This window comes from Protomyctophum bolini (genome assembly GCF_963924005.1).
Source record: "Protomyctophum bolini genome assembly, chromosome: 14".
Lineage (NCBI taxonomy): Eukaryota > Metazoa > Chordata > Actinopteri > Myctophiformes > Myctophidae > Protomyctophum > Protomyctophum bolini.
In genome coordinates this window covers 26,820,712-26,834,660 of record NC_137875.1, presented here as the reverse complement: position 1 = coordinate 26,834,660, position 13,949 = coordinate 26,820,712, and the positions used below count along the sequence as shown (strand labels likewise).

The 13,949-nt window shown below is 41.7% G+C and overlaps 1 protein-coding gene across 1 annotated transcript; it reads left to right on the top strand.

Annotated features, from left to right (window-relative positions):
• Positions 1-2,705: 2,705 nt before the first annotated feature.
• On the top strand, positions 2,706-4,237 carry lbx1a (ladybird homeobox 1a; the record flags this gene model as incomplete). The annotated part of the gene is made up of 2 exons (XM_080782936.1): positions 2,706-3,045; positions 3,771-4,237. 2 exons carry the CDS (start codon positions 2,706-2,708, stop codon positions 4,235-4,237), a joined length of 807 nt encoding a protein of 268 aa, XP_080639062.1.
• Positions 4,238-13,949: the final 9,712 nt, after the last annotated feature.

Genomic DNA, 13,949 nt, shown 5'->3' with positions numbered 1-13,949 from the left:
GACATCCGTCAGCGTTGGGTGTTGAGTGGGGAATGAGAGGGGCAACTCTGAAAAGATCCAACAGGAGGCGTGTAATCAAATCTCACGCAAGTAAATTACGAAATAAACCTGTCGAAAGACCCCGTCAGAGCCTCCGAAAGGGTCGTGTTTGCAGATGGTCGCTCTTAAAACTTACTAAAACAGTCATTCGTCTTTTTTATGGCCTTATATTGACTTATAGGCTATATATATTTGCCTTGTCCATGTTGTAGAAATTGGTTCCACAGCATGCATTCATATTTAGGCATAATTCTGCCTACAACATATATAAGGCTCTGTGTCTAGGCCTGCCCTATATATATAGGCTACATATATATAGCATTTTTCTTTCTTTTCCCCCTTTTTTAACATGTTGGATATAATTCATTCCTATATCTGGAGGTCATGGTGTTTCGGGCCTATAGCCTATATACATAACTGATAGCCTTTATGGTCACATTTTCAAAGTATTCTGTATTATAGAGAATTGTTTTTTAAGTAGGCCTATACTCTAGGCCTAAAGTCTACGTTAAGTAGGTAATAATAGCCCATTTTACATCCTACAATACATCTGGTGTGCTGCTGCAAAGTGCAAACTGCAAGGGCAGTGAAATCGTTTAAAGGATCATGATGAGATGTTCCTCCTTGGAGTGCTTTAAGTTTAAACGATTTGATAACAGACGAAACATCGTTTCTGCTTGTTGTTCAATATAGGAAGTGACTTGTTGTGGGTCATTCCTTTCCTCCCTTTGTTTACTGCTGAACATAGAGTGCCTCCTTAAATAATAGCCCGTCTCTAACCAAAACCCACGAAATTTACTCTCATACACCTGACTTTTGACGCGTGAAACTGCTCTGTCTCTCAAATGAGCCCTAAAGCGTGTTTTGTCATGCATGGCCTGCATGCATGGGTCATCCACAACAAACAATTTTAATAGAGGAATATTGTATTAAATATGTTGTAGAATCATTATGCTTGTGTAATAGTTACATTTATAATAATATTTAATTTAATTTATATATTTAATGCCTTTACTTTTTAGAATCAAATTAGCCTTTTTTGTCAAACTAATTATTTATCCTATTTATTATTATTATTATTATTATACACTGCATGGTATTTATTTGTCTTTACATATAACCTCCAAAAACGTCTTTGAAAGTAGAATGCCAATTAACTCAATACCACCATGCCTAGTACTGACATCATGTGTGCATGCGTGCATGTATAGCTTGGAGAGTAAGTTTAGTTACCGTCCTATATGACTTGATAAATATACTGCTGTTGTTGTCATGGCTGCCGGCCCTTTGCTTCTGAGTTATTGCATGGGAGGGAGCTTGGCACAGCTAAAGGCATGGAGCTGGAGATTTGATGCCCTCCTGTGTCAACTAACTCTCTCTCTCTCTCTCTCTCTCTCTCTCACTATAGCCTACAGTAGCAGTAGCCTATCATTTAACTGAGTGTATTTTACGCTGTGCATATACTATAGGTCAGTTTCTCACTTTATAATTGTTTCTCTGCTGCGTGTTTATTTATTTCTCTCTTCGGTGTGGTGGAATTATAATTCTGATAACATAAAAAATTAGACATATCAATAGTGCTCTCTTTTGTTTCATAAAAGGGCATATCCGGAGACGTGCATATCATTCTCACTCAGTGTTATCCCAGTTTCTCATTTGCCACGTGATTGTTCTATTATAAATAAATAAACACGAACGAATTAGTATGAATATTATCATGTATCTTCCAGTGCACAATAATTAGCCTGAGAGTGAGAATTGTTGTCGCGGGTATGCAGGCCAGAACCGTTAAGTTAAAACCCAGTACACAAAAACGCACGGTGCCAATTACGCACAGTGGCGCATGCAAATGCGGTATAACATTACGCAGTGAAAAGTATTTGCTTGTTTTTCCTTTGTGACAAATTATCTAATTACTCTGAGAAAGTGTTAAGTGGACCCTCGTTCTAATTTGACTCCGCCCTGTCGGCCATGCCCTCTAATTACCGCTCCCTATACTCCTCGCGCTAAATTCGGCACGCACCCGCACGGGGCTGCGTCTGCATCATATTCAATGACTGACGGAAAGAGAAGAGAGAGCAAAGTGAGGGCGGTGTGCAGAAGAAATAAAGAGAGAGAGAGAGAGAGAGAGAGAGAGAGAGAGAGAGAGAGAGAGAGAGAGGTGTGTGTGTGTGTGTGTGTGTGTGTGTGTGTGTGTGTCGGGGGGGACACTAGAGAGAGAGAGAGAGAGAGAGAGAGAGAGGTGCGTGCAGCCAGTTGTAATTGATCACCTATAGCAGTCAGTAATAACTTGTTAGCGGTGGTCAATCGTCGCTGCTTTTGCTGCATCGCCGTCCGCCGGATGGTTTCGTCTTGCGGTGGGTCGTGCGTCACCCCGGCGGAAAGAGTGCATTGAAGACGTGCCGGGACTTTAACGGGAACTCCAGAGCTTCCTTGTTCCATATCCCTGCGGCAAAGCGGACAACATGCGGTGACACGGGCACCTGTGATATACAGAGGCTTTTCTTGACGCTTATATACCCTCGTATACCCCATAACTTTTTTTTGTATTGTTATTATAATTTCAACGAGTTGTCGCTATTTTTGAAGCGTTGTTAACATTCTAAAACACACCTGCACGAACAGTCACGGATTGCAAAAAGTGCCACACAGGATAGGCCACTACTATGACCTCCAAGTCCAAAGACGACGCGAAATGCCCTACGGTGACGGAGGAGCGGAGACGCAGTCCGCTGGACCACCTCCCGCCGCCGGCCAACTCCAACAAGCCGCTGACGCCTTTCAGTATCGAAGACATCCTGAACAAACCGTCGGCCAAACGCAGCTACTCCATCTGCGGGGCAACAGCGCACCTGATCTCCTCCGGAGGAGAGAAGCTGCCCCCGGCAGCGCACAGCCTCTCCAGTCGGGCCCTGCTCAGCCAGACATCGCCTCTCTGCGCCCTGGAGGAGCTGGCCAGTAAAACCTTCAAAGGGCTGGAAGTTAGCGTTCTACAAGCAGCCGAAGGTAGGGCGAACGAACAGGAATGACTGTATATACGCGGTATAATAGGCCTATTATAGGCCTATTTTATTTAGTGAATGCTGTATAGCTTTCCTGCCTTGGAAAAGTAATAGCCGGATTTTGGTTTATTCATTGTACATTTATTAATCTTAATTCTGTTGTAGGCTACAATACACTTTAGCCTTTATAATGTTAAGAAGACATTATGCTAAACGTATATAGTAGGCTACTTTATGGGTTGAAGCATAAACAGTTTAATTAACCAAATTGTTGCACAAGCTTGCATGCAAAATGTTTTATTTGTTTATTTTATGAGTAAGCTCAAAGTTGTCAGCGTTAATTAAATTGAGTGTATATATATAGGCCTACTGTTGGTGTGGAGTGAATTGCACAAAATAAGTAGTTTTGAGAAAATTGCAGCGTGGAAAAACAAATCCATTAATTGTAATATAATTCAGCAGCAGCCTGCTGTCATTTTTGCTTGTTAAAATATAGTCTCGTTTTTGTCCGCGTTTATTAATTATTCTTCGAATATCCAAATTTATATTTCTAGTTTTGTTGGTTCATTCGGTGTTTATTTGTTATTGATGGTGTTTGTTTATGTCTAATAAACACCATCTTGTCTGGAGTCTATTTTTATACGTGTATAACGAACCAATAGATTATTATGCTAGCTAATTACTATACCCAATTCCTATATCCTCTACCTTATCCGTCTCTCCTCGCAGGCCGGGACGGTCTGACGCTTTTCGGCCAGAGGAGCACTCCGAAAAAGCGTCGGAAATCGCGCACTGCCTTCACCAACCACCAGATCTACGAGCTGGAGAAGCGCTTCTTGTACCAGAAGTACTTGTCGCCGGCCGACCGGGACCAGATAGCCCAGCAGCTGGGCCTCACCAACGCTCAGGTCATCACCTGGTTCCAGAACCGACGGGCCAAGCTGAAGCGGGACCTGGAGGAGATGAAAGCGGACGTGGAGTCGGCCAAGGCCGTGGGAGTCGTGTCCTTCGAGAAACTCGCCAAGCTGGCGGAGCTGGAGAAATGCGCCGCTAACGGGGCGACCGGCACCGGCCACAAGCCCCCGTCCCCTGGTTCCAAACACGGACACAAACTGCACATGTCTCCCTCTCCGCCCCTCTCGTCGCCGTACACAGACCGCTGCTCGGAGGACGAGGAGATAGACGTGGATGACTAATTAGGCCTATTTTCTGATGGGTTTTTTTTTAATTGGCTGTGTTTTTCCACCTGCGTCTGCAGTCACAACAACAACTAAACAAGGCAGAAGTCTTGAAGTGCAATTTAACGCAATATCTTTGCAAGCGAGGAAGGACTCCATGGGATAAATACAGTAGGCCTATACACACGGACTGCCATGTTGCCATGTGGGCCTGCGTATTAGTGTTGTGTACGCGACTGTCATTGCATCGGTTAAGCGAAGCCATAGGTCTGCTCTGCATATCTTGAACACACACACACACACACACACACACACACACACACACACACACACACACACACACACACACACACACACACACACACACACACACACACACACCAGAGCCAAATTCAACGATGTTGATAGCTGATTTTAATCAAATCGCTAAAATGTCTTCAATGCATGTAGCCTATTCTTTTGTGTTTTTTATTTTATTTAGGGATTTTTCTTTTCTTTTATTGTTGACAAAAGCCTACAATTTCATATGAAATTTTGAAACAGCCTGTAGGTCATAATTTTCGACGTGTGTAATAATCTTACCGAACGTTATTTTGAGCTTTTTGATATGACGAGTTGTTTTGAAATGATAATCAACACAGAGGGGAAAATGTCTAAATGCTTGTATAAGTCACAATTTAATATATTTATAATGGTTTGTATACCTATTAAGTGCCTTCAGGAATCCAGATAACATTAAAAATGTATAAATTGTAAATGTAGGCTATTATACTCAAAACTGTAAAAAATTAAAAGACAAAAATAAAAATGCCTTTCTAAATATTGATCCTCACGGAATTTCATTGTTTTGCTGTTATAACACCGGACATTGACAATATAATATCCTATAGCTAATACATACTAATTTCATTTGTGTTCAATGCGTTTGACACCTTATAATATTTTTAAAATAGACCATATGGAACGATAGTCCTTGTATTTGTTTATAAAATAGGAAATCGGCCAAAGCGCATGCAAATTCTCTAAAATAGATTAGGTGGTATTTGGTCCTATATATGCCACATAAATAATTTCAACCATGCACCTGCCTTCTGACCTCGTTGTCTATATTTTCCTCCGAAGCAAATGATGACGTGAAAAACACAATCTGCAGGCTACAGCATAACCCTAAAGAGAACCCACAACTCTGCGCGCGCGCACGCGCGCGCGCGCGTGTGTGTGTGTGTGTGTGTTTGTGTGTGTGTGTGTGTGTGTGTGCGTGTGTGTGCGTGCGTGCGTATTTGCCCGTTCCTGTTGTTTATACACTGGGGGTTGAAGCGGACAAATGAGCGCCTCTCCCTGGGGTGACAGGCACAATGGTACAGGGCGGTCTCCAGCCGCGCGCAATACGGAGACAAGCGTGTCCCATCCATACAGACACACATCTACGGGGTCCGCGAGAAGGCAAACGTTCGGGGGCCATATGGTTTCACGATTTTCCTCTCAATTACGAGTCAATTTGATGGATCGACTTAACCCGCCTTTGAAACAATTTTCTTTTCGCTCAGAAATAATGCATAACACGGGACCTTCTGTTCATCTGGGCCTGCTGCCTGCCGCCATCAGCATGCCTCTTTCTTTTTCTTTGTGGAGCCTTTTTTTCTTCTTCTTTTTAAACAAGTGCATGAATTAATGAAGGTCTGTTTTCTCTTGAAGAGGGCTGGTCTGAGCTTTGTGTTTGTGCGAGGTGCTTGAAATAATTGACTTCTATTCAAAGGATGGTAGTGTCTCTCAGAAAGCTTATTTATGTAGTGGCTGAGTGGGTGTTGTGACCCCGCTGACGTTTTAACCCACTGGCGTGTTTAAGAGACGTCTTCTCTCTTCTGTCTTTCACTGTTTAATTGGACTATACCATTTCTAACAATGAAAGAAAGAAACAAAGCCTGCAGCCTTTTGGTTGAGCATCTTTAAGGTTAATTTAACTCAAATTAGCTCATTGAAATAAATTGATAGGAGCATATATTATATTTATACATTTTAGTCTAAATTCGATTGAGGGACTATTTATTGTATTGTTAAGCTAAGTGGGTCATTTTATTGTTTATTACATATGATGAACTTGAACATGAATATTAATTATTCATATACTTGCTTTGGCACATACTGTACATGTGTGTAGCTGCATAGGGCTAGTTTGGGGCGGTTCAGTTAAAATAATTCACCTTTATTTGACGAGGAAGTTCCCTGTGGGAATTATTTAAGATTAAGGTGGGTCGATCTGGAATACACACAAAAGTTACACACAGCAGTGAATATACTATACTAAATATGAAGTATTTACATGTTATCGGCATGTCAAATCGTTTTTTACTGAACCATATGCTATTATCTTTTTATAGGCTATAACCACCTAATTCCAAAATGGAATGAAAAGGAAAAACAAATTTTCAGGAAATGAAGAAAACCATATATTTTGAAAACAAAGAAATACTGCCTCCAAAGTTGGTGTTGTGACTTTATATATTGTCAATTAATTACTTGCTTGAGAGGGGGATGGAGTTAGTTGTTTTAGCAGACCGTTTGAGCCTGAGGGCCAATGGAGTTAAGAGGTTTTGTCCGAAGCGCATTTTAATACTTTCCATTGGTTAAATATTTTTTAATTTTAACCAACACACAGACAAGGTATATTGTAGGCTAATGCTTTTTAATGCTTTTCTCAAGGTCACGCAGAGTAAGAAACGTGTAGGCCTACTCGAGTAAGTTTCAAAAGGTATAGTTTTGGTGGTAGCCTATAAAAATGTTGCCCACGTCACCAGATCCCTGTACAGTAATGTAATTCATCTACCGCATTTTGGTAGCCTATTTCAGAGAGAGAGAGAGAGAGAGAGAGAGAGAGAGGGAGGGAGGCAGAGAGAGAATAATCACTTATTCAATCGGCTGGAAAATTGAAGTTTGATGCATGAGCCTCTGCTTAAACAGCTGGACCTGCTGCAGAGAACATTATTTTAAGAATTGATGAAATACACGATTAATATTAGTTGTGATATAGCCTACTTATTGTATAATATCACAGAAAACGACTGACCTTTTTTGCTAACAATTATTCATGATCATCAAAATCTGTAAATAATTAACATATCATGTCATGAGACACTTTCCTTTCCTTTATAGCTATTTATCCCCAAATTTCGAAAACTGCATGCGTCGTGTCAAACCAAATGTAGGCTAATATATACTAACGCGTCTCTTTCGCTTCAGACAATTAAGAGCAACCACCAACACGGCATCCTCCTCGAATTAATTTGTATAGGCTGTTAACATTTTAAACTAATTGAAACTGGCATAATACAAATCTATCATCTCTGGCAGGTTAAAGGGACCCATTATATGTCCTGATCAGGACTTCCCTATGATACCTCTGTTTCACTTAAAGGAGCAGTTCACCCAAAAAACTATGTATTAGCCTATATACACATGAAGCCTGACTTCATGGAGATTTTTTTTTCCTTTTTTTTTTGCATTCCTATAAGCCAATTAATAATTTGAGGACTAGCCTATACTGACTGCATGGGTCTCCTATTGACCAATGACTGCAGTCATCATTGGCTCAGGAATGAGACAAAAACTAAGTCGTTTTTTGGGGTGAACTACTCATTTAAACCCTCATATTCTTATAAAATATACATGAATACAGCATTTGGTCTGCTTTAGTTTCCTTCTACACAAAACTCTTCGCCAGAAATATATATTTCACATAACAATGTTCCCCCCAGAATGCTGGAGTTCAAGTGGTTAAAAAGAAGGGGGGAAAGCCAAGTGTGATTGAGGCTTGGGTCCCTCTCCGGGGTGAGTTAAAGAAATGAGCTTCGAGCCGCCCGGAGGGGAGAGCTTGATTGATCACTAAATAGGGCGGATTTGAAAGTTTTAGTTATAACGCCGCCGTAGAGCCCCTTAACACTTCAAACTTCAATTTTACGGGCTATTGAACTAAGCATGTCCCTGACAAAATTGATATATGTATTAATTTACTTTAACCGGTGATTAATTACTATCCGCCAAGAGAATTATGCCAGACTTACCCCCCTCCTTTTCTTTTTTTCCCCCTATTTTTTGAATTTGCATATTAATCAAATTCTAGTTGATAATTCAAACGGAGAAATGGATTTAGCAGCGCTGCAAGGCATAACTATATCCAGTCCCTACCTCTCTCCTTCATACTCCCTTTCTTTTCCTTTATTCTTTTACTCTTTCTCTCTCACTTCCCCTCCCTCAGTTCCTCTCTTTCTTCACTTTCAGGGTATTTCTGTGTCTACTTCCTTCCTTCCTTCCTTCCTTCCTTCCTTCCTTCCTTCCTTCCTTCCTTCCTTCCTTGCTTTCCTCCCTGGGGCCTATGCTCTCTCTCTCTCTCTCTCTCTCTCTCTCTCTCTCTCTCTCTCTCTCTCTCTCTCTCTCTCTCTCTCTCTCTCTCGCTCTCTCTCTGGCTGCTAAGCTGCTTGTCGGGTGTATTAAAAGCGGAGATGCAGAACGAGTTCGCCTGGCTATTTGGTGAAAACAGAAATTGCCTGTCCACTTTTATGATGTGTTCGTGCTGAGCAGGCTCTTCTTAATGTGGCCTGTCACCGCAACCCGGGATTTACAGAGGGAAAATAACTAACTGTGTGTGTGCGTGTGTGTGTGTGTGTGTGCGTGTGTGTGTGTGTGTGTGTGTGTGTGTGTGTGTGTGTGTGTGTGTGTGTGTGTGTGTGTGTGTGTGTGTGTGTGTGTGTGTGTGTGTGTGTGTGTGTGTGTGTGTGTGTGTGCGCAAATGTTCGAGTGTGCGCATATGGGTGGGAGTGTGAGTGTGTGCACAACCGCGCTCGCGCGTATATGTTGATTATCCCTGCATGTACAGTATATGGTTTTATGTGTTTTTATTAGGACAGGGTCACGGGCAACACGAGACAATCAATCAGGTATTGACGAGTGGAAAATCAGAACGAGAGGAATAAGTGAATGAATTAAAGAAGCGAAATTACTACACGTCACAATGATGATGATGTAAGCAAAAGTGCACTCATGCGTGCGCTTAATATTACCATTTTCGCACACCACATGCACGTTGCTATAGCCTATGCCTTATCCCTGATCTCTCCATCTTTCCTATACTCTCCAGCTTATAGCGGCCTACACCTCCTCTCTTTGATTCAGAATTAAAAACATATATAGAACATGCTGCATGCTGAACATAAAATCATTTCACATGTATAGAATGCTGTTTAGTTTTTTGAAAACTAAACAATTAAGAACAAAGATACTGCAGCCTGTACAGTATAGGCCTAAAGTATATGAGATAGATAGATAGATATAGATAGATGCCCCCATACATTTAATTCAATTTTTTCTTCTTTGATGTATGTGTGTGTGTGTGTGTGTGTGTGTGTGTGTGTGTGTGTGTGTGTGTGTGTGTGAGAGACGCAACTTGGCCTGTTGTAGCGCCACCATGATGCTGATTTGAAAACTGTCAAGTGGCATTTCTATTGGCATGCACGGCTTTGGAAGCCGTGGATATGCACGGCTTGGGATATCCGTGGATATGCACGGCTTGGGATATCCGTGGATATCCACGGCTTGGGATATCCGTGGATATCCACGGCTTGGGATATCCGTGGATATGCTCCTGAGGAGGAGGATTCTAAAAACGACTTATAAATCCTAAAGCCTTGTTTATACTTCACTGTGCAACGGTCCTATAGCAGATATGCAAACTCACAGCACATCTCATTCAAGACACTGAACTTGCAGATCTGCCATTTTTGCCATCCAAATGCATTACCGGTATATGGTTAAATTGGCCCTAAGAGATGCAGAAATTAACTACAGGCCTACACAAATGCATAATGAACATAATGAACATGTAACCAATAATACATTTATGATTAATTAAACTTAATTTCTACATTTGGCTTAAAAAGGTAAAACCTGTAACATCTTATATCACTTACATTTTTAACACATTTTGCGTCAAATAACACACACACACACACACACACACACACACACACACACACACACACACACACACACACACACACACACACACACACACACACACACACTATACATACTTTAAGTTACATTCATAAACAGGGTCAACAACATCACTAGCTTGGTGGGGGGGATTCAGATTTTACGGGGCCAGTTTCGAATTGCAGCCGTCCGTATAGGTGCCCTTTGAGAGTGGTTTTGATGGAGTCAAGGGATTCGCATGTCTTAATGACTGTTGGTAGGGCGTTCCACATTTTAGTGGCATAGGAGCGAAAATAATTTAGTCCCTTGTTTGTGCCGAATCTGGGTTGTACATGGTTCGTTGCACTCCCATGGTGTTGTGGGTGTGGACTTCGTTAACATTAAGGAAGTAACTAGACAGGTACTGGGTATCTTGGTAGTGTATCCAATCTTGTGGACCAAACCCATTGCAAGATGCTGTACTCTGTTCTCGACCTAAGCCATTCCAGCCTGTCAAAGTGGGCATGGGTGAGGTGGGTTCGGGGGGTGAGGCCAAGTAGGAGCCTGCAGTTTGTTTTGGGAAGTCTGGAAGGCAGATCTGTCTGTCTGTGTGTACTGCCAGTAAATCGAAGGCACGTCATAGAGATACGTGCCAGTCATTCTAGTGTCCCTGGATGACCATTCACTGCAATGGAGCAGCTGCCCGTCGGCTTACCGTGGGATTCAGGGCTCAGGACACTCAACGCAATCTGTCATCATCCGTTAGTATAGCCCAGCCTATAACATTAGACAGTCTGGGTCTTAAACTTGTTTCAGAGTATATTTATCATGCATGCATGCATTCATTCTTCTTCTTCTTCTTCTTCTTCTTCTTAGGCTGTTGTTGTTGTTTACAACACTAATCATTTTGTATATGCCTAATTTATTGCCTGCTATAGTGCTAAAATATTGATCACAATTTTGTGACAGAAGAACTTTCATTGGTTGGTTGATAGATGTTGAGTGCTATAGGGAATATATTCATTTAAACAATTTAAAAAAAGCTCCTATGCTGTACTGTAACTAACATGTGAGATGTAATAGATGTCTGAGTGTATGTCTCCTCCACTTTGAATGTAACTGGGGCTTCATTCACAAGCCAATCGTCTTCTCACTATACTGTGGAAAAAGCACATGCAGAAAAATCCTAATTTGTAACTAAATTATACCGAGAAGGATATTTCTGTGAAGCCTGAAGTATATGATTATAGCTATAATAGGCATATGACGTGCGTGCGTGCGTGCGCGTGTCTCCCGTCTATCAATAAACAGTGCTTTCCATAATCGCTCTAATTACCAGCTCATTGTCATCCATTACACAGATCTGGAGAAGATTAGATATGACACAGCTGCCACCAGCTGAGTATTTGTGGTGATTGTGTATTGTCTTTATATTGCTCTTTAATTACAGCCTCACTGTGTAGCGTGTACCCAGAGAGACGGTACTTTGACCTCAGCTTTATGTGTGTTAGGGATTCTGGCGCCCCCATGTGGTCTTAATCAGCGGTACCAGTCGCCAAACTGTAGTGTAGTCTAGTCTACCTTTCAATTAATTCAGCTGGTAACGACCGCCACCTAGTGGCGGTTGTAGTAAATGACAACCAAATTCTAGTCCACAACTGTGTGTGTGTGTGTGTGTGTGTGTGTGTGTGTGTGTGTGTGTGTGTGTGTGTGTGTGTGTGTGTGTGTGTGTGTGTGTGTGTGTGTGTGCGTGCGTGCGTGCGTGCGTGCGTGCGTGCGTGCGTGCGTGCGTGCGTGCGTGCGTGCGTGCGTGCGTGCGTGTGTGTGTGTGTGTGTGCGCGCGCGTGCGTGCGTGCGAGAGGAAGGAGGCATGCATGCTTGTGATTCCGGTGGACAGATCAGAGATTAACAAAAAAAAGAGTAGTATTTGTGACACACGCGCACACACACACACACACACACACACACCACACTGTGTGCTGTCACACTGTGCTGACAAGTGCCATTTAAGAAGCAGCTCTCTCTTATCTCTCTGACTTATGGACCTGTCTGCAGTAATGGTCTGTCAGACACCCTCCTTCCCGAGCTCCCTCGTCCTCCGTCCACCCTCCCCTCCCTCTCTCTCTCTCTCTCTCTCTCTCTCTCTCTCTCTCTCTCTCTCTCTGTCTCTCTCTCTCTCTCTCTCACTCTCTCTCTCTGTGTTATTCTCTCTCCTGGCCTCCTTATTCCATGATGGAATGAATGTTTTTGACTCTCAGTCAGCTGTTAAGGAAGAAAATGAGAACTTCCCAGACTCACTAACAGCCTAAATGTCTGTGAACAACAGTTATATTTGTTTAATGACACTCAGGATTCCAAGTTGCTCTTCTGATGTCTTCAGTTTATAAACCCCCCCCCCCCCCCACAAGTGAGGGGCGCTAATATATTAAAGTCTAACTCATGTTGATTAGGTGATGTAATGGTGATGTAAAACAAACGGTGCCAAACCAAACATTAAATGCCATTAATAAAGAGACAATAAGACCTAATGAGTTACAAAATGACATAAGTTTTCCCTTCATTGTCAATGGCGTTCATTAAACAAACATTGAACTAAAGACAAATATTAAACCTGTATAAATAGGCCCTGAAAAATGGAGGGTGTATGGTGAAGAGTTAAGACTGAAGAGTTGGGAAACATTTGATGTTGATTTGAGTTTAGTCTTAGTCAAAATGTTATTGCATTGTGAACCACTAGAGGGCACATTGTCACTATAGTATTACAGTGGTCCATGTATAAAGCTGCCCCATTCTTCTTCTTTATGTCCACATGTTACAAAATAAATGCTGCAAAATCCAGACTGATGGTTGAACTCTTTTCCACTCTGTGTACTTTGTAGAAAAGTAGTGTTCCTCTGTTTGTCCTCCAGTTTAATTTAAATTGTTTAATTGCTCAATGCAAATATGTTGCACATACAGAACAGTACAGGCAAACCTGCTTAAAATAATGGGGTTTCAATCAAACAAACCAGTTCATACACTTCATCATATACGCAGTTATTATATGTTTGATTACTTTATACATTTCCGTCACTTAAAATAGAATATTTACTTTAGTTTAGTTGAGAATTTCATGGATAGAATGAAACGAATGGAATGAGGATGTTGCGGTGTGATACACAGTAAGTGTAACCCTGAGCATGGCAGTGAACTTTCAGGATTTTGCAGGATGTAGTGATTTGCTTTAATGGAGGTAGCAGTTAGTTGTATCTTTTCTTTCAATTTTGAACAAGACAAGTATAAGCTCCTGTGTTGTTTATGAATATGTCTCAGCTACATTTCATCATTCTTCCCTTTGATCAATAAATTATTCATATTGATGTATAACGGTACTTTAGTTGTGTCAATGAAAAATGAGACATTTTTGTGTATCAATCAGTTTCAGAAGGCTCTGTTAGGAAATCTGAGCTGTAGGTGTTACGGCTGTCATTTAAATACATATGATTTGACAGGTGATTGATTGGAGAGGATTTGTAATACTCCATCCATATAGATATTTCATCCATAGATGACATTATTAACATCTATCATCCATAGATGAAACAATGCATAATAATTGCACATAAATACCAGAAGCGGCCTCGCCCTAAAGGACGAGGTCGCGTGCACGCATCCGCCCGAGTGACGGCAGATGGCTGACTGCTGGGCGAGCGCTGGCGCTTTGGCATGCGGGGTCAGATCAACATTTGGAATGAATTATGTATACTGGCCATATATGGAGCATGTC